The sequence below is a fragment of the Carcharhinus amblyrhynchos genome, chromosome 9 (genome assembly GCF_965287045.1).
Source record: "Carcharhinus amblyrhynchos chromosome 9, sCarAmb.v2.hapA, whole genome shotgun sequence".
NCBI lineage: Eukaryota > Metazoa > Chordata > Chondrichthyes > Carcharhiniformes > Carcharhinidae > Carcharhinus > Carcharhinus amblyrhynchos.
Window position 1 is genome coordinate 2,605,653 of NC_137332.1, and position 19,637 is coordinate 2,625,289.

Sequence of the window (19,637 nt, forward strand, 5' to 3'; positions counted from 1 at the left end):
GAGTTTCAAACTAAAGGGATGACTGTTTAAGCTGAAGATGAGGAGGAATTTGATGAGGATAGAGGATTGGCTGTCAAATAGGAGGCAGAGAGTGGGGGTCAATGGGTGCTATTCGGATTGGCGGTTGGTGACTAGTGGAGTGCCCCAGGGGTCGGTGCTAGGGCCTCAGCTATTTACCATTTATATAGATGATCTGGAGGAGGGAACCGAGTGTATAGTGTCGAAATTTGCTGATGACACCAAGATTGGTGGAACGGCAAATTGTGCGGAGGGTGTGGAGAGTCTGCAGAAGGATCTAGATAGGCTGGGCGAATGGGCCAGGAACTGGCAAATGGAATTTAATGTTGGCAAATGTGAGGTTGTCCACTTTCATAGGAATAATGGTAGGAAGGACTATTACTTACGTGGTGAAAAACTGCAGCATGCGACGGTGCAGAGGGACCTCGGGGTCCTTGTGCATGAGTCGCAAAAACCCAGCCTGCAGGTGCAGCAGGTGGTCAGGAAGGTGAATGGGACGCTGGCCTTCATAGCGAGGGGGATTGAATATAAAAGTAGGGAGGTCTTGCTGCAGCTGTATAGGGCACTGGTGAGGCCGCAGCTGGAGTACTGTGCGCAGTTTTGGTCGCCGCACTTATGCAAGGATATTTTGGCCTTGGAGGGAGTGCAGAGGAGGTTTACTAGGCTGATTCCAGAGTTGAGGGGGTTAAACTATGAGGAGAGGCTGAATAAACTAGGCTTGTACTCGTTAGAGTTTAGAAGAATGAGGGGAGATCTCATTGAGACATATAAGATGTTGAATGGGATGGATAGGATAGAGGTGGAGAGGCTCTTCCTGCTCAGAAAGGACAGTAGGACTAGGGGGCACAGCCTCAAGATAAAGGGGGGGCGGTTTAGAACGGAGTTGAGGAGGAACTTCTTCACTCAAAGGGTGGTGAATCTCTGGAATTCTCTGCCCGTTGAAGTGGTGGAGGCTGCCTCGCTCAATATTTTTAAGACGCGGTTGATAGGTTTTTGATAGGCAAGGGGATTAAGGGTTATGGGGAGAGGGCGGGAATGTGGAACTGAGCCACAACAGATCAGCCATGATCTTATTGAATGGCGGGGCAGGGTCAAGGATCTAGATGGCCTACTCCTGCTCCTATTTCTTATGTTCTTATGTTCTTAATTTATTTTTCTTAGAGTTATAGGGATGAATTTTACCATCCTGCCCATCATGGGAATCAGAGCAGGTAAAGGCAGATCATTGAAAGGTCAGTTCACCTCAGGTGGGATTTTCTGGTTTTGGGGTGAGAGAGGCTGGAAATTCCCACCCACAGAGTTATTGGGCCATTACCTTTAAGCTGTCCTTTTGTTCATGTATCAACAGTTAAAGAATCCCCCTTTTCTGTGAACACATTTCTAAACCTTCCATAATCTTGCATACATCTGTCAAATCTCTCCTCAATCCAAAGACAACACCAGCTTCTCTCCAACTTAAACTTGAAGCTAAAATCCCTGGAACCATCTGGTAAACCTCCCTTGTGTACTCTCAAGAATGTTTCCACCCATCCTAAAGTGTGTTGGCTCGAAATGGAAGCAGTACTCTAAGTTGTGATCTAATCAGAAGTTTTTAAATGTTCAGTATAAGTTCCCTGCTTTTGTGCTAATTATTTGTTTATAAAGGCCAAGATCCCTCAGGTTTTGTTTACAACTCTCTCCAGATGTCCTGCCACCTTCAAAGATTTGCTCACATGGACCCACAGGACCCTCAGTCCCTGCACATTGTTTAAAACGATATCATTAAGTCTATATTGCCTCTCCCTATACCTTTTGTCAAAATGCATTATCTCACAACTCTCTGCATTAAATTCCATCTATCAATTGCTATCACACTCACTGTCTGTTTGGTTTGATTGTTAGAGATTAAATCGGGACAAATTGTTCCACTGAGAAGAAGCTGCAAGATGTTTACACTTGGAGAAAATACCATCAGCTTATGTAATAACAGTGAATAAACTATGACTCTGCAAAAGAGTGTTGAGAATGTTGGGTGGTAAACAATTGTACTTTAACGCAACGATTTACTTTCAAGATAAAACAGAGTTAGAGTTTCAAGGATAACTAATCAGCTCTTTTATGTGGATACAAGGCCCATATTATTCACATTGCAGGGAGATGGGCTTTGAGACGGGAAGAGTTTAAGCTACCCATGAAAATTCGCAGTGAATTTTTGCCTGCCAGGATCCAAAAGATGGGGAGGAGTGATAGGCATCATGGTTCACAGTAGGCAGATGGCAAGGATTGATCCTTGAGGGAGTTTGCACTTGAATTGAGAAGACAAAATTCATATGGAGATAAAATGAGGGCAGAAGATTTGCCTAACTTGCTTTAGAGGAAAACCCTCCAGGAGGGAAATGCCCTGTGAGAGACAGTCCTGAGGTTCCCAGATCCCAGGCCGAGAAAGGAAAGGATGATAATTCAACCCCCAGGATTAATTCTGGGAGAATAGAATGAAGTATATCTGTGAAGAGTGTTTTTTAGGTTGTGCTGTAATAAAAAGCTGAGTATTCTATCTCATAGTTTAAAAGAGAGATTGCCTTCAAGTTTATGGCTTGGATTGTCTAGCCGTTCACGTTAGTAGGATTCTTTGGTCCTGCCAGCAGCACTCCCTGTGCTGTGGATTTCCCAGTGACTTGGGATAGTTTCAATGGGAATTCCCATTGGCAGAGGCAGGACGAGAAAATCCCACTGCCAGCAAATGGTGCTCTGTCTCTCGTCACTGAGAAATACGCTGAGGGGAGGCCGGAATCTCACCCAGTATAAAGTTAATAGTGACTTCAGCCTTTTGTTCCAATAAAGGTCTTGAAACATAAAATCTTGTCATGTCATCCATTTCATGAATAATTAGAAATTTAAATTTATTTAAAAGTTGTTGATAAATTTCTAATACATCTAGTCTATCAATCTGCACCATTACCTCGATCATTACTACTCCTAATGATATTTTATTAGTATCACTTTCCTTAGTAAATACCAATAATAAAAATAACTTAATATGTATTCTAGCCTTGCCCTGCACATTCAAGTAGATCCAACTTTTTTGCTTTTACTACCTGCTTAGTATTTTCTTGCTAGTAGAAGATTTTTGGGTGCCCGGGAAAAAGTTGATGCAGTGATGATTGAACTCATCATTCCGAGACCCAGGATAATGCTCGTGGGACTTGGGCTCAAATCCCATTGTGGCAGCTGGTGGAATTTAAACCTGGAATATGAAGCTAGTCTACGTAACGGTGAACATGAAACTATCATTGATTGTTGTGAAAACCCAGCTGCTTCACGAATCTGCCCTTTAAGGAAGGAAATTTGCCATCTTTACCTCATCAATAAATACAGAAGAGAAATATTCATTTAGGAACAAATTTGTTACCCATGTTCTCTCCTTGTCATTCTGAGATACCTCTTTGCTTTCCGTCGCAGCTTTTGCTTGTCACCTGAAGAGCTCACCTGACATGCATCATTCACCCATTTCATTAGTTCATCATATTCTCTATCTCCTTCACCATCTGAGAAGCTTTAGCTTTCATTCCTTTTACTGTCCCCATTGTTGGAAAATGCCCAGCCTGTTCGTGCAGCTGCTCTTACTTAAAGAATTACAGTTCCGTATTGTTCCAAAACAGGTTTTCCTGTCAATCCTTGGTTCCAAATAACCCTTTGTAGATCCCACATAATCTTAATATGTTTATGCTGAAGAAAGAGGCCATTCAGCCCATTGTGTCTCACTGACCAAACAAGAGGAAAAACAAGTTAGCTGCTCATTTCAATCCCATTTTCCAGCACCCAGTCCATAGCCAGGCAGGTTCCAGCACAGATGCAGATCCTGGTACTTTTAAATGAGTTGAATGTTTCAGCTTCAACCACCAACTTCAGCAGCGAGTTCCAGACTCCCACCACCCTCTCAGTGAAAAACACTTTTCCTCATGTCCCCTCCATTTCTTCTACCAACCATTTTAAATCTTTGTCCTCCGGTAATTGAACTCCCCCATGAGGGGAAACAAGTTTTCCTGCCTATCCAGGCCCCTCATAATTTTGTAAACCTCAATTAGTTCACCTCCTCAGCCTTCTCCGTTCTAAGAAAAACAACCCTAACCTATCCAATCTCTCTCCATAGCTGCAATTTCCGAGCCCAGGAAACATTTTTGTGAATCTCCTCTGAACTCTCTCAAGAGCAGTTATGTCCTTCCAGTAATGCGGTAACCAGAACTGTACACAAAGCTCCAGCTGTGGCCTAACCACTGTTTTGTACAGTTCCATCATTACACCCAGCTTTGGTATTCAATAGCTCATCTCATAAAAGCATCCCATATGCTTTCTTGACCACCTTGCCCACCTTTCCTGCCACGTTCAAGGACCTGTGAATATGTACTCCAAGGTCTCTCACCTCCTCACTCTTCTGAATATCTTCCAGTTTATCGAGTATTCCCTTGCGTTGTTTGCACTCCCTAAAGTATGATCTCACACTTTTCCAGATTGAATTCTATTTGCCATTTTTTCCCTGTATCCCATGGGATCTCACTTTTCTGGTAGTCTACCATAGTAGGACCTTGTCAAATGCCTTACACAAATCCACATAGACAATATCCAATGCAGTACTCTCATCAATCCTCCTTGTTAATTGCGCAAACATTTCTATTAACTTAGTGAGTCATTACTTTCCCTAATAAAACCATGTTGACTATCCCTGATCAATCTGTGGCTTTCTAAGTTACTCCTTATCCTGTCTCCCCGAATTGTTTTAAATAATTTTTCCATCACTGAAGTCAGACAAACCAGCCAATGGTTTTTCTGACCTATCCGTTGAGTATCTTCTTCCTTGGGATGAAATTTTGTTGTGTCTCCTGAATCATTGCCAGAAACTCCTGCCGTTTTTGTTCTACCATCTTTCCAGCTGGGCTCCTCCCCCAATCAACTCTGGCCAGTTGCTCTTTCATGCCTCTGTAGTTGCCTTTACTGAATTGCAATCCTGTTATATCTGATTCCAGCTTCTTCCTCTCAAACTGCAGGGTGAATTCTATCATATTATGATGAATGCCTCCTAAGGGTTCCTTCAGCTTAAGCTCACTTACCAAGTCTGCCTCATTACACATCATCAAATCCAGAATTCTCTGTTCCCTAATGGGCTTTACCACAAGTTGCTCCAAAAAGCCATCTCATCGACATTGCACAAATTCTTTTTCTTGAGATCCACTCTCAACCTAATTTTCCCAGTCCACCTGCATACTGAAGTTCCCAGTGACAACTGTAACCTTGCCTTTCTTTAACTCATGATGTATTTCATGCCCCACACCTTACAACTATCGGAAGCAAGTACATAACTCCCATCACAGATTTATCAAGTATTTTTTTCAGCTGTAGGAGATCTCAACAACTTCTGGCCACTTTGAGTGCACGTCAATTATGACTAAGAGCATGTTACCCTCAAATGGAATAGCAAAATTTATATGCAATAGTGTCATGACATTTAAGCTATTTCCCAAGGGTGTAAAGAAGATAACAGTGATGTGCTGCTTATTTCTCTGCTGGCCCACTTTTTCTTCAAGCTGAGTACCCAGACCAGACCAGACCACCAAATATAACTATGTGCCAATTCTATCATCTGGACTATACAAGCATGTTCTTCAAGAACTCTTGCATGCAGACTAGAAGGAATGATCACTTGGATTCCCCACAATAGACGCCCAGCTTAAATGATCAGCTCAAGCTCTTTTGACACACATGGTTTCAAATCAAGGTGCATACGATGCATTCCTGATATCATGTGGCCCTTTCAGAAGTTGATCCCTCAAAATGACCAGACACCATGGGGACCTTGCCTTTAATAGTGTGGATTGGAAAATGATCCTCAGAACATTCGTCATTTTCTCCCCTGCCTACTTCAACAGCTTCAGGTACAATCCAGCTGGGCCTGGTGACTTATCCACCTTCAGGATTGCCACTCCCTCCTGTACCTCCTCTCTCAATATGCTTATTGCATATAACATTTCATACTTCTCCTCAACTAGAATGTCTGCATCCCTCCCAGTGGAGACGAAATACTCATTGAGAACCATGCTGACATCTTTTGAATCAATCCGCAAATTATTTTGTACATCTCTGATAGACCCTACCCCCTACTTGAATATTACTGCCCCTGTATAATATTGTATTGTTTCCTTCACTAGTACTATTCAACACTCTTATTTCTTTATGCACCTTATACCTTTTCACTTGAACATGCTGATTCTCACCCCCTTGCCAATTTAAACCCTTCCCAGTGACACTAGTGAACTTCCCCACCATGGACACTGGTCAGCTGCAACCCACAGCCATAAGACATATGAGCAGAAGTAGCCCATTGAGTCTGTACTGCCATTCAATGAGATCATTACTGATCTGTTAAACTCCTTTTTCCTACCAAAATGCATAACTTCACATTTTCCTACATTGTGTTCCATCTGCTAAGTATTCACTTACCCTGTCTACATCCCTCTACAGACTTCGTTCATCTTCACCACTTGTCTTCCTATCTATTTTTGTGTCATCCGCAAACTTGGCAATTGTACATTCACTTCCTTCATCAGTGTGATTCATTGGAACATTCCAGCATCTATCCTTCTGGCATTAGTTACAGGTTGCCATCTTGAAAATGCCCCTCTTATCCCAACCCTGTGTCTTTCGTCAGTTAGCCAATCCACTATCCACTATGAACTCTATCTTATTTAGCAGCCTTTTGTGCAATACTTCATTGAATGCTTTTTTTTGGAAACATAAGTATATGACATTTACTGGTTCCCCTTTATGTATGCTGCTTATTATCATGTCAAAGAATCTGATACATTTATCAGCCACGATTTCCCTTTCATGAAGCCATGCTGGATCTGCTTGATTATATTATGTCTTTCTAAATGCTCTGCTATTACACCCTTTTTTGTTGGCCTTGACCCTTTTGAACTGGTATCTCCTGCAAGGTCCCAATGCCTCAAGAATCTGAAGCCCTTTCTCCTGAACTATGCTTCAAGCCACTCACTAACCCTCCCTGGGGCTCTGGGTATCATCCTCTAATGGCCTTATTTTTAGCCTGCTTTCCAGACATCAATACCTTCCCACTCTATTTGTATCACAACTTCTGGTTTACACCCTTCCTGCTGCAGAATATGCTTGATGTCCTTTATTTACCCTTGCAACAGGGAGGACTCTTGTGAATCTTTCCAAATTCTCTACTCGAGAGAATTCTGGAGGTTGACTCATTGAATACATTCAAGACTAAGATGGGCAGATTTTTGAATAATACAGGGGAGGGTAAGAGTGTGAAATTGAGACCAAGATCAGATCAGCGATGACCTTATTGAATGATGGAGCAGGCCTGAGGGGCTGAATGGCCTACACCTGCTGTTGAGCACGGAATGACTATCAAACCTGGAAGCTGAGAGTTCAGCATTGATAATCTGGGGGGGCGGGGGGGCGGGGGGCGGGGGGGGGGGGGGGGGGGGGGGGGGCGGGGGGGGGGGGGGAGGTGGTGGGGTGGTTGCTAAAGGGCGGTTGTTAAACAGTAAATATGAATACAATATTACAGAGGGGATTAGCCTATCATATGCTCCAACACGCTAGTCACAAAGCCTGAAATTTCCTTAACCCCAAGATGAGCAAAAACCACGTACTGACTGCTTGAATCTTCACATCAACATTTTCTCCAGTCACAGAAAGATTATTTTACCTGTGCAGGTCTGGTTCGGCCTGGATTTGTAGTTTCCCATTACGTTTCTTTCTGTTGCTTTTGAGAAAACAGAACCTGACTCCCACTCTCCCTGACAATAAAAGTGTTTTCCTCAGTGTGACACTGCTGATAAACTCAGCTAAAAATAAACCAAGGCTCTAGCTGGAATGTTGGAATACAATCGCAGGACAAAACAAAGCTCCCTGTGTCGCACGGGCCTCAAAATCAAAGCAGCAGCTGGGACCTGTCAAAGTCCTAAAGTTACCAAGCAACACTTCCATAAAATTACCCAACATCTCCAGTTAAGTAAGAGGTTATTCAGCCAAACTATTGGGGTGGCATGACGGCGCAGTAGTTAGCACAGCTGCCTCACAGTGCCAGGGACCCGGGTTCAATTCCAGCCTCGGGTCACTGTCTGTGTGGAGTTTGCACATTCTCCCTGTGTCTGCATGGGTTTCTTCCGGGTGCTCTGATTTCCTCCCACAGTCCAAAGATGTGCGGGTTGGGTTAATTGGCCATGTTAAATTGACTCTATTGTCAGAGGGATTAGCAGGGTAAATGTGTGGGATTATGGGAATAGGGTCTGGGTGGGATTGTGGTCAATACAGACTCAATGGGCTGAATGGCCTCTTTCTGTACTGTAGGGATTCTATGATCTAGACCTCTGACACTGTCTTGCAGTTGTGGAGGGAGTGAAATTTGAAGGTGATAGATATAACGTGGGAAAATCTGAAGCTATTAACTTTGGTTGGAAAAACAATATGGTTTAAATGGTGAGTAGGTATTCCATACCCCAATCAGAGGAATTGGATTAAAAACTACAATCATTTACATGGTGGGTACAACAAGCAATTGGGAAGGCAATGGCATATGGTTCTGACCTCAAGGGAGCTTGGAGTACAAGAGTAAGTAAAACCTGCCATGGAGGAGGTGAAACAAAAGTTCACTGGATTAATTCCTGAGATTAAAGTGTTGCCCGATGAAGAGATTGAATAAAATGATCCCACACTCTGGAGTTTAAAAAAAGGGGAGTGATCTCTTTGCAACATACATGATTTTGATGAAGATGGACAGGCTGGATGCTAAGACATTCCCTCGCTGAGGAGTTTAGAGCTAGGGGATAACCATTTTGGATGAGAAGAAGCTTCTTCACTCAAAGGGTTGTGATATGGGTGTTCAATTGTTGACAGCATATTCAAACTGATGAACAGAAAGTGCTGGAAAATCTCGGCAGTTTTGGCAGCAGCTGTGGAAAGAAAAGTTAACATTTCAAATCCAACATAACTCTTTTGGAAGTCAGTTCCAAAGACGCAGATCAGTCTTTTCATTGAATAGTGGGGCAGGTTTAGGGAGCAAAAAAACCTGACTCCTGCCCCGTTGATGTTTTTATTCTCACATGATCTCTGTTCTGTAACATCCTTCTAAACATACTCTGCACTCCCTCCAGTCGTTTAATATAATTTTCTGCAAGCAGAGACCTGAACTCTGCACTGCATTAGTTACAGAGAAGCTGATTAGATAACATATTCAAAGTGAACTGGGCTGGCCTCCGTTCAGCCAGTAGAATCCAATGCTAGTTATTTTTGGGTCATTTGTAATAACAACTGGCACTTGATGCAAAGTATTCAGACAGACTATCATTGGCCTTACACATCGGCGTGAAAGGTGTGTAGGCAGCAGAAGTGCTGTCCCATTTAGGTGAGACCCGAGGCTACGTTTAACTTCAGTGACAGCGGCTGGATTGGAGAGGCTACTAAGAATTGTGGAGCAGCCCCAAGAGTTGCCACTCGATTGGACAGCCAGCAATTCAGCGGCAGTGTGTCTAAAGGAGCTGCACCTGGAGGATGAAAGTGTGTCAACGTACCTGCCAAGACAGGTATTTGTGGCTTGGATGGGGTGCCAGGAAGGCAAGATTAGGCAATGAGAGAGGTATGAAATGTTGCGGTGGAGCCTTCCTGATTCAGGTAAATAGCTCACAGAAGCAGGAAGAGGCCCAGAATCAGCCATTTAAGTAGTTCCATCAGGCTACAGGAGGATGGTTGATGGTGGGCGGACACCTTCCCCTGCCATTTTGCCAGCCTTCCCACCTTCCAGCTCATCCACAAAGAGCTGGTAAAAATCTAATCCAACTCTGTTTCTCCCTCCAAGAATGCTGCCAGGCCTACTAAGTCCTTCCAGCATTTTAAGGATTTACTTCTGCTTCTGAGATTGGTTTAAGATTCAGTATTTGGGAAAACTACAGGTGGAGTTTTACATTGGCAGCTAACATACTCTACTCAGAGAGAGACTGATAAAGGTGTGACTGAAAACAAAGAGTGATAAGGGCACCAAGACAGGGAGACACAGGGATGTTTTTGTAGTTGTGAATGCACAGAATAGGAACAGTTTAATAAAGCAAAAACCTCCAGATGATGGAAATCTGAAATAAAAACACTCAACAAATCAGGTAGCATCTTTGGAGAGGGTCAGAGGATTAAGATTTCAGAACCAAAGATGATTTTTGATTTATTATTGTCACGTTTTATATTTTTTATTATTATAGTGAAAAGTATTGTTTCTTGTGTGCTATACAGACAAAACATACCATTCGTAAAGAAGAGTGCAGAATGTAGTGTTAGAGTCATAGATAGGGTGTAGAAAAAGATCAACTTAGTGTGAGGTAGTCCAGTCCATTCAAAATTTTAAGCTGTTCTTGACTCAGTTGGTATGTGGCCCCAGACTTTTCTATCTTTTTCCTGACAGAAGGTGGAAGAGAGAATGTCTGGGATGCATTGGGTCCTTAATTATAGTGGCTGCTTTTCCAAAACAGTGGGAAATGTAACAGAGTCAATAGGTGGGACGCTGATTTGCCTGATGGACTGGGCTTCATTCACAACCCTTTGTAGTTTCTTGCAGCCTTGAGCAGAGCAGGAGCCCATACCAAGCTGTGATACAACCAGAAAGAATGCTTTCTATGCTGCATCAGTAAAAGTTAGTGAGAATTGTAGCGGACATGCCAAATTTCCTTAGTCTTCTAAGAAAGTAAAGGCATTGATGGGCTTTCTTAAATAGTGTTGGCATGGGGGAACCAAGACAGGTGGTTGACGATCTGGACACCTAAAAACGTGATGCTCTCAGCCATTTCTACTTCGTCGCCACTAATGTAGACAGGGGGCATGTACTCCACTGCATTTCCTGAAGTCAATGACGCTTTCCTTCGTTTTGTTGACATTGAGGGAGAGATTAGTGAGGGGTGCGTGAGGAGGAAGTAAAGAACAAAAAGAGGTCTTTTAGATAGTATGCATAGTGGGAGTTATTAAGTTGCAAAATGAACGATGGGGTAAATAAACAAATAATGGATGTGGAGAAGCAATAAGAACAATATCATTACTAACAGCTGCTACCTGAATACAAAGAAGTCGTTCTGATCTGAAATAATGAAAATCAATGTTGAAACCAGTAAACCATAAAGTATATGGTTGAAACAGTTTAATAAAGTTTATATTGCCATTCCAGCTATTTGCATGATCGGTGACAATGCAAAGAGGTGAAAGGATGAAGAGATCTTCAGTGTATTGTACAATATGAATGGGAAGTGAAGAGTTTGATTAAAACAAGCTGGATTCAGTGACTCACACAAATACAGGGAAATTAAATTTATTTTAGAAACATCAATTTCAAAATAAAATTATAGGATGCCCAGGGAGCTAAACAGTCCATCGGTCTGTGACAGTTCTTTGAAAGAACTAATGAGTCGCTAACCCCAGCTCTTTTCCCAAAGCATCACAAATTTTCCTTTTCAAATTATTTATTCAAATCCCTTTTGAAAGTTACAACTGGATCTATTCCCACAGCCTTTCAGACAGCACATTCTGAATCATGGCTCACAGTGTTATTTTAAATCTGTTTCCGCTGTTAACTGACCCACGCGCCAGTGGAAATGATTTTTATTTGCTCTATGAAAACCCTTCCTGATTTTGAACACCTCTATCAAATCTCTTAACGTTCTCTGGTCTAAGGAGATCATATTTCAGCCTCTCTGTTCTCTCCAGGGTTCAAAATACACAGGAACAGCAGACGAATTCATTCCAGAAACCCCCAAGAAGGCTGGGAAAATTAAATTACCAATGAGAGACGGCCACCCCACCCACACCCCACCTCATACGTGGGAGGGACAGAACCTTAGCATCTATTCTTCCAAAAAGATTCTGTCTTTCCTATGCTGGCTGCTCAAGCTCCTCCAATCTTAGTTTCCCTCCCAGCCACTTGTTGCTCCTCCAGGTACAGAATCTGTGATTGGAGGAGTTTCAGCACTAATTCTGATTATATCACTGATGCCATCACCAATCACTTCAATTTTTAATCAGGTAAGATTTTTGGGTTTAGCCAAATCTGTTTTACTCAGCAACTGTACATAGAACATAGAACATTACAGCGCAGTACAGGCCCTTTGGCCCTCGATGTTGCACCGACCAGTGGAACCAATCCAATGACCCTCTAACCTAAACTATTCCAATGTTATCCATATGCCTATCCACTGACCATTTGAATGCCCTTAAAGTTGGCGAGTCCACAACTGCTGCAGGCAGGGCATTCCACGCCCTTACTACCCTCTGAGTAAAGAACCTACCTCTGACATCCGTCCTATAATTACCACCCCTTAATTTAAAGCTATGTCCCCTCATGTTAGCCATCACCATCTGAGGTAAAAGGCTCTCACTGTCCACCCTATCCAATCCTTTGATCATCTTGTATGCCTCAATCAGGTCACCTCGTAACCTTCTTCTCTCCAATGAAAATAACCTCAAGTCCCTCAGCCTTTCCTCATAAGACCTTCCCACCATACCAGGCAACATCCTAGTAAACCTCCTCTGCACCCTTTCCAATGCCTCCACATCTTTCTTATAATGCGGCGACCAGAACTGTACGCAATACTCCAAGTGCAGCCGCACCAGAGTTTTGTACAGTTGTAACCTCACGGCTCCGAAATTCAATCCCTCTACCAATAAAAGCTAACACACCGTACGCCTTCTTAACAACCTTATCAACCTGGGTGCCAACTTTCAGGGAGCTATGCGCATGTACCCCGAGATCTCTCTGCTCGTCAACACTACTAAGAGTCCTTCCATTAGCCCTATATTCTGTACTCCTGTTATTCTTACCAAAGTGAATCACCTCACACTTTTCCGTATTAAACTCCATCTGCCACCTCTCGGCCCAGCTCTGCAGCTTATCTATGTCCCTCTGCAAACTGTAACATCCATCCTCACTGTCTACAACTCCTCCAACTTTGGTGTCGTCAGCAAAGCTCATCTCCACTTGCACTGTCAAAATCGAAGGTGTCAAATAACAATACAGCACAGGAGCAGGGCCTTTGGCCCACGAAGCCTGCACCGATCACCTTGTCTTTTCTAGTTGTGTGGGTGATACTAAGATTGCTGGAGCTGTGGGTAGTGACGAAGATTGTCAGGATATGGCAGGATATAGATAGGCTGTAAAATTGTGCAGAGAAATGGCAGATGGAATTTAATCCTGACAAATGTGAAATGATGCATTTTGGTAGAACTAATTCAGATGGGAGCTAGAAAATAAATAGCAGAACCATCAAGAGCATAGACACATACAGAAATCTGGGAGTACAGGTCCACAGATCCTTAAAAGTGGCAGCATAGGTGGAAAAGGTGGTGAAGAAAGCATGTGGCAGGCTTGTCTTCACTGGATGGTGCAAAGTTGGCAAATTGTGTCACAGTTGTGTAAAATGATGGTTTGGCCACATTTGGAATACAGGTTCCAATTCTGGTCACCACGCTACCAGGACATGGAGACTGTGGAGGGCGTACAGAAAAGGTTTACCGAGGAGAGATTGAATTAATTGGGATTGCTCTCCCTGGAAAGAGAGGCTGAGGGGTAACCTGAAAGAAGTTTATAAAATTATGAGGAGTATAGATAAGGTGAGCAGTTGGAAGCTTTTTCCCAAGGCAGGAATGATAATTACAAGGGGGCACAAGTTCAAGGTAAGGGGGGAAATGTTCAGTAGAGATGTGAGGGGGAAGTTTTTTTACACAGAGGGTGGTGGAGGCCTGGAATACACTGCCAAGTGAGGTGGTTGAGGCAGACACGTTAGCGACATTTAAGACTTATCGAGATAGACACATGAACAGGTGGGCAATAGAGGGATACAGGCAGTTAGTCTAGATAGGACATAGCTGGTCTGATTAGCATAGTTGAATTCAAAGCCTTTTTTTTAATTAACTCTAAGTATAGTAACTGGATTATAGCTCCATCTGGTCTGCCAGGCTGGGGAATGTATTTTGAACTGCCAACATACCTCTGCCTGTTTGTCTATTTGTGTACAGGCTTTCAATGTCTATTGTAAAGAGAATGGCATTGGAAATACAGTTAGTGAGTTAAGCACCTCTATAGTATGTACCTTTAATTGAATTAAGATGCTTCTAAGGGGATCCAATCTATGGGTCATTAAAACACTGATGATCAAGCAAGTCGGTGTATTAGCTTGGAAAAAAATAATTGAACTTATAGAGCCATACAGCACAGAATAGGCCCTTTGGCCCATTGAATCCACACTGACATATTAAAAACACCTGAATTCCCATCTAATCCCATCTGCCAGCACTTGGTCCATTGCCTTGAATGTTATGATGTGCCAAGTGCTCATCCAGGTACTTTTTAAAGGATGTGAGGCATCTCGCCTCTACCACCCTCCCAGACAGCACATTCCAGATCATCACCACCCTCTGGGTAAAAAGGTTTTTCCTCATGTTTCCCCTAAGCCTCTTGCCCCCCACCTTGAACCTATGTAGCCTTATGACTGACCCTTCAACTAAAGGGAACAGCTCCTCCTTATCCACTCTGTCCATGTCTCTCATAATCTTGTACACCTCAATCAGGTTGCTCCTCAGTCTTCTCTGCTCCAAGTTGCTACGCAACTTCTCTTCATAACTTAAATCCCAGACAGCACCCTGGTGAATCTCCTCTGCACCTCCTCCAGTGCAATCACATCCTTCCAATAATGTGGCAACCAAATGTACACAATATTCCAGCTGTGGCCTCACCAAAGTTCTATACGATTCCAACATGCCTTCCCTACTTTTGTAATCTATGCCTCAATTGATAAAAGCAAGTGTCCAATATGACTTTTTCACCACCCTACTAACATGCCTTTCTGTTTTCAGACATCTGTGGACAAACATGCCAAGGTCCCTTTGTTCCTCAGAACTCCCTAGTGTCCTACCATTCATTGAATACTTTCTTGTCAAGTTACTCCTTCCGAAGTGTATCACCTCACATTTTTCAGGGTCAAATTCCATTTGCCACTTATCTGCCCATTCTGTCTTTATTTTCTGGTACTCCAAGACACTCCACCTCACCATTAACCACCTATCTTTGCGTCATCCACAAATTTACTAATCCTATTCCCCACATTGTCATCAACACCACATTTTTCTTATTGAATTCAATTTCCATTACCTGCCAAGGCGGGATTTGGACTCAGGTCCCCAGAACATTAGCTGAGTTTCTGGATTAATATCTCCTCAGTTACAGGCTAACGAGCAATGTCTGTACCTCTGGTCAAACTCCATTGTTCACCTTAGAAGATAAATGGTAACCTTTAGCATCTCTGCATGTGTAATGATTTCGATGGCCCCCCTTTGTTAGAGTCAAGGCTGGGGAGATGAGTTGTGCTGATCCCTGGTTTTGTTGATCGTAATTTGTCCTAGCAATGAGAGGTGTGAGATTTCATAAGGATAAGAGTTCAGCTTTTAGACTATAAGACACAGAAGCAGAATTGGGCCACTCGGTCCATTGAGTCTGCTCTGTCATTCAATCATAAGAACATAAGAAATAGGAGCAGGAGTAGGCCATCTAGCCCTTCGAGCCTGTCCCGCCATTCAATAAGATCATGGCTGATCTGAAGTGGATCAGTTCCACTTTCCCGCTTTCTCTCCATAACCCTTAATTCCCTTGTCTATCAGAAACCTATCTACCCATGACTTAAATATATTCAGCGAGGTAGCCTCCACCACTTCAACGGGCAGAGAATTCCAGAGATTCACCACCCTTTGAGTGAAGAAGTTCCTTCTCACTCCGATCTAAACTGCATCCCCCCCCCACCTCCTTATCTTGAGGCTGTGCCCTCTAGTCCTGCTATCCTTTCTGAGTGGGAAGAGTCTCTCTACCTCTACCCTATCTATCCCCTTCATTATCTTATACGTCTCTATAAGATCCCCCCTCAGCCTCCTAAACTCCGAGTACAGACCCACTCTATTCAGTCTCTCTTCATAGGCTAACCCCCTCACCTCCGGTATCAGCCTAGTGAACCTCCTCTGCACTCCCTCCAAGGCCAATATATCCTTGCTCAAGTGCGTCGACCAAAACTGCACACAGTACTCCAGCTGCGGCCTCACCAGTACCCTGTACAGTTGCAGCAAGACCTCCCTGCTTTTATATTCTATCGCTATAAAGGCCAACATTCCATTCGCCTTCTTGATCACCTGCTGCACCTGCAGACTGGGTTTTTGCGATTCATAGAACATAGAATACTACAGCACAAACAGGCCCTTTGGCCCACGAGTTGCGCCGATCACATCAACACCTACCAATCTATAGACCTATCTATAACCCCCAATCCCATTAAACCCCATATACTCATCCAGAAGTCTTTTAAAAGACCCCAGCGAGTTCACCTCCACCACCACTGACAGCAGCCGATTCCATTCACTCACCACCCTCTGAGTGAAAAACTTACCCCTAACATCACTTCTGTACTTGCCTCCCCGCACCTTCAATCTGTGTCCTCTTGTAGCGACCATTTCAACCCGGGGAAATAGCCCTGAGAATCCACCCTATCTATTCCTCTCAACATTTTATAAACTTCTATCAGGTCACCTCTCAACCTTCGTCTCTCCAGGGAGAAGAGTCCCAGCTCCCTCAACCTAACTTCATAAGGCATGCCTCCCAGTCCAGGCAACATCCTTGTAAATCTCCTCTGTACCCTTTCAATAGCTTCTACGTCTTTCCTATAGTGAGGCGACCAGAACTGCGAACAGTACTCCAAATGAGGCCTGACAAGGGTCTTATAAAGTTCCAGCATTACCTCCCGATTCCTAAACTCAATCCCTCGATTAATGAAGGCCAGTACACCATACGCCTTCTTGACCACATCCTCCACCTGCGAGGCCGATTTAAGAGTCCTGTGGACCCGGACCCCAAGATCCTTCTGCTCTTCAACACTACTAAGACTCCTGCCCTTGATAGTGTACTCGTTCATCCTGTTGGTTCTGCCAAAATGGACGACTACACATTTATCCGCGTTGAAGTCCATCTGCCACTTCTCTGCCCAGTCCTGCATCCTATTTATGTCCTGCTGCAACTTTTGACATCCTTCCAGACCATCCACAACACCCCCGACCTTCGTGTCATCAGCGAACTTACTTACCCATCCCTCCACTTCCTCATCCAGGTCATTTATGAAAATGACAAACAGCAAGGGTCCTAGAACAGATCCCTGGGGCACTCCACTGGTGACTGACCTCCATGCCGAAAAAGACCCATCCACAACCACTCTCTGCCTTCTGCAGGCAAGCCAGTTCTGGATCCACAAGGCCAAAGGCCCTTGGATCCCATGCCCTCTCACCTTCTCAAGAAGGATTCGTGCACAAGGACTCCCAGGTCCCTCTGCACCGTAGCACGCTGCAGCTTTTCGCCTTTTAAATAATAATCCCTCCTACTATTATTTCTACCAAAGTGGATAACCTCACACTTGCCAACATTATACTCCGTCTGCCAGGTCCTTGCCCACTCGCTCAGCCTATCCAGATCTCTCTGCAGACTTTCCACACCCTCCACGCAATTTGCTTTTCCACTCATCTGCCTGTCATCAGCAAATTTCGTCACCCTACACTCAGCCCCCGTCCTCCAGATCATCTATATAAATGGTAGATAGTTGAGGCCCCAGCACCGATCCCTGCGGCACTCCAGTAGTCACCAACAGCCATCCAGAATAGCACCCATTGATACCAACTCTTTGCTTCCTATTAGACAGCCAATCCTCTATCCACGTTTACACCTTACCCACAACTCCGTGCACCCTAATCTTTTGCAGCAACCTTTTGTGAGGCACCTTATCAAACACCTTTTGGAAATCTAAAAACACCACATCCACCAGTTCCCCTCTGTCTACCGCACTAGTCACATCCTCATAGAAATCCAATAAATTTGTTAAACACAACTTCCCCTTAACAAATCCGTACTGCGTCTGCTTGATCAAACCATTCTTCTCTAGGTGCCTTGCTATTTCTTCTTTGAAGACAGATCCTAGCATTTTTCCAACTACAGACATTAAACTAACCAGCCTGTAATTCCCTACCTTTTGTCCGCTACCTTTTTTAAATAGCGGCGTAACATTAGCCGTTTTCCAATCTTCCAGCACTTCCCCAGAGTCCAGCGTATTTTGATAAATAATTACTAAGGCATCCACTATCACCTCTGCCATTTCTTTCAGAACCCTGGGATGCATTCCAATCATGGCTGATATTTTTCTCATCCCCATTCTCCTGCCTTTTCCCCATAACCCCGATCCCTTTATTAATCAGGAACCTATCTATCTCTGTCTTAAAGACACTCGATGACCTTGTATCCACAGCCTTCTATGCAAAGAGTTCCACAGATTCACCACTCTTTGGCTGAAGAAATTCCTCATCTCCGTTTTAAAGGATCCTCCCTTTAGTCTGAGGTTATGCCCTCTGGTTCTAGTTTTTCCTACTAGTGGAAACATTCTCTCCACGTCCACTCTATCCAAGCCTCACAGTATCCCGTAAGTTTCAATAAAATCCCCCCTCATCCTTCTGAGCTCCAACGAGTACAGACCCAGAGTCCTCAACCGTTCGTCATACGGCTCTTCATTCCAGGGATCATTCTTGTTAACCTCTTTGGATCTTTTCCAAGGCCAGCACATCCTTTCTTAGATATAGGGCCCAAAACTGCTCACAATACTCCAGATGGCATCTGACCAGAACTTTATACAGCCTCAGAAGTACATCCCTGCTCTTCTATTCTAACCCTCTCAACATGAATGCTAACATTGCATTTGCCTTCCTAACTGCCGACTGAACCTGCACGTTAACCTTAAGAGAATGTTGAACAATGATTCTCAAGTCCCTTTGTGTTTCTAATTTCCTAAGCATTTTCTCATTTAGAAAATAGTACATACCTCCATTCCTCCTTCCAAAGTGCATAACCTCACACTTTTCCACATTGTATTCCATTTTGTCCTGTAACTGCTGTTGGAAATTTCCAGGGACTGTAACTGAATCAGTGAGACTTACTTTTCAAACATAAAGGTAAGGGCTTGATTGAAATAATTTATGACCTCTTCCATGATTTAGAGGCATAACAGTCAATAAGATCACAACAATCTGATCAGTGTCTCTGCCATATCAAATGAACCCATAATAGAACATAGAACATTACAGCGCAGAACAGGCCCTTCGGCCCACGATGTTGCGCCGACCAGTTAAAAAAAACAATGACCCACTAATCTAAACCAATCCCTTTTCGTCCATAAACCTATCCACGGATCTCTTAAACGCCCCCAAACTAGGCGCATTTACAACCGCAGCAGGCAGGGCATTCCAATCCCTCACCACCCTCTGGGTAAAGAATCTACCCCTGACATCCATCCTATAACTACCCCCCCTTAATTTAAAGCTATGCCCCCTCGTGCTAGCTTTCTCCATCTGAGGAAAAAGGCTACACTATCCACCCTATCTAAACCTCTAATCATCTTATATGTTTCAATAAGATCCCCTCTTAGCCGCCTTCTTTCTAGCGAAAACAACCCCAAATCCCTCAGTCTCTCCTCATAGGACCTCCCCTCCATGCCAGGCAACATCCTGGTCAACCTCCTCTG

At 43.7% G+C, this 19,637-nt stretch overlaps 2 protein-coding genes across 2 annotated transcripts in view; one reads left to right on the top strand and one right to left on the bottom strand.

Moving 5' to 3' along the window:
• The window catches only part of tnni3k (TNNI3 interacting kinase), an 88,910-nt gene extending 81,058 nt beyond the window's left edge, over positions 1–7,852 (bottom strand). The window contains exon 1 of the mRNA XM_080195074.1: positions 7,730–7,852. Coding sequence (XP_080051200.1) covers positions 7,730–7,769 — 40 coding nt within the window. The 5' untranslated portion in view covers positions 7,770–7,852. The remainder of the gene's footprint in view (positions 1–7,729) is intronic.
• Positions 7,853–7,896: 44 nt separating this feature from the next.
• Positions 7,897–19,637, top strand: part of lrriq3 (leucine-rich repeats and IQ motif containing 3) — an 80,144-nt gene continuing 68,403 nt past the window's right edge. The window contains exons 1-2 of the mRNA XM_080196448.1: positions 7,897–8,035; positions 9,433–9,605. Coding sequence (XP_080052574.1) covers positions 7,897–8,035; positions 9,433–9,605 — 312 coding nt within the window. The remainder of the gene's footprint in view (positions 8,036–9,432; positions 9,606–19,637) is intronic.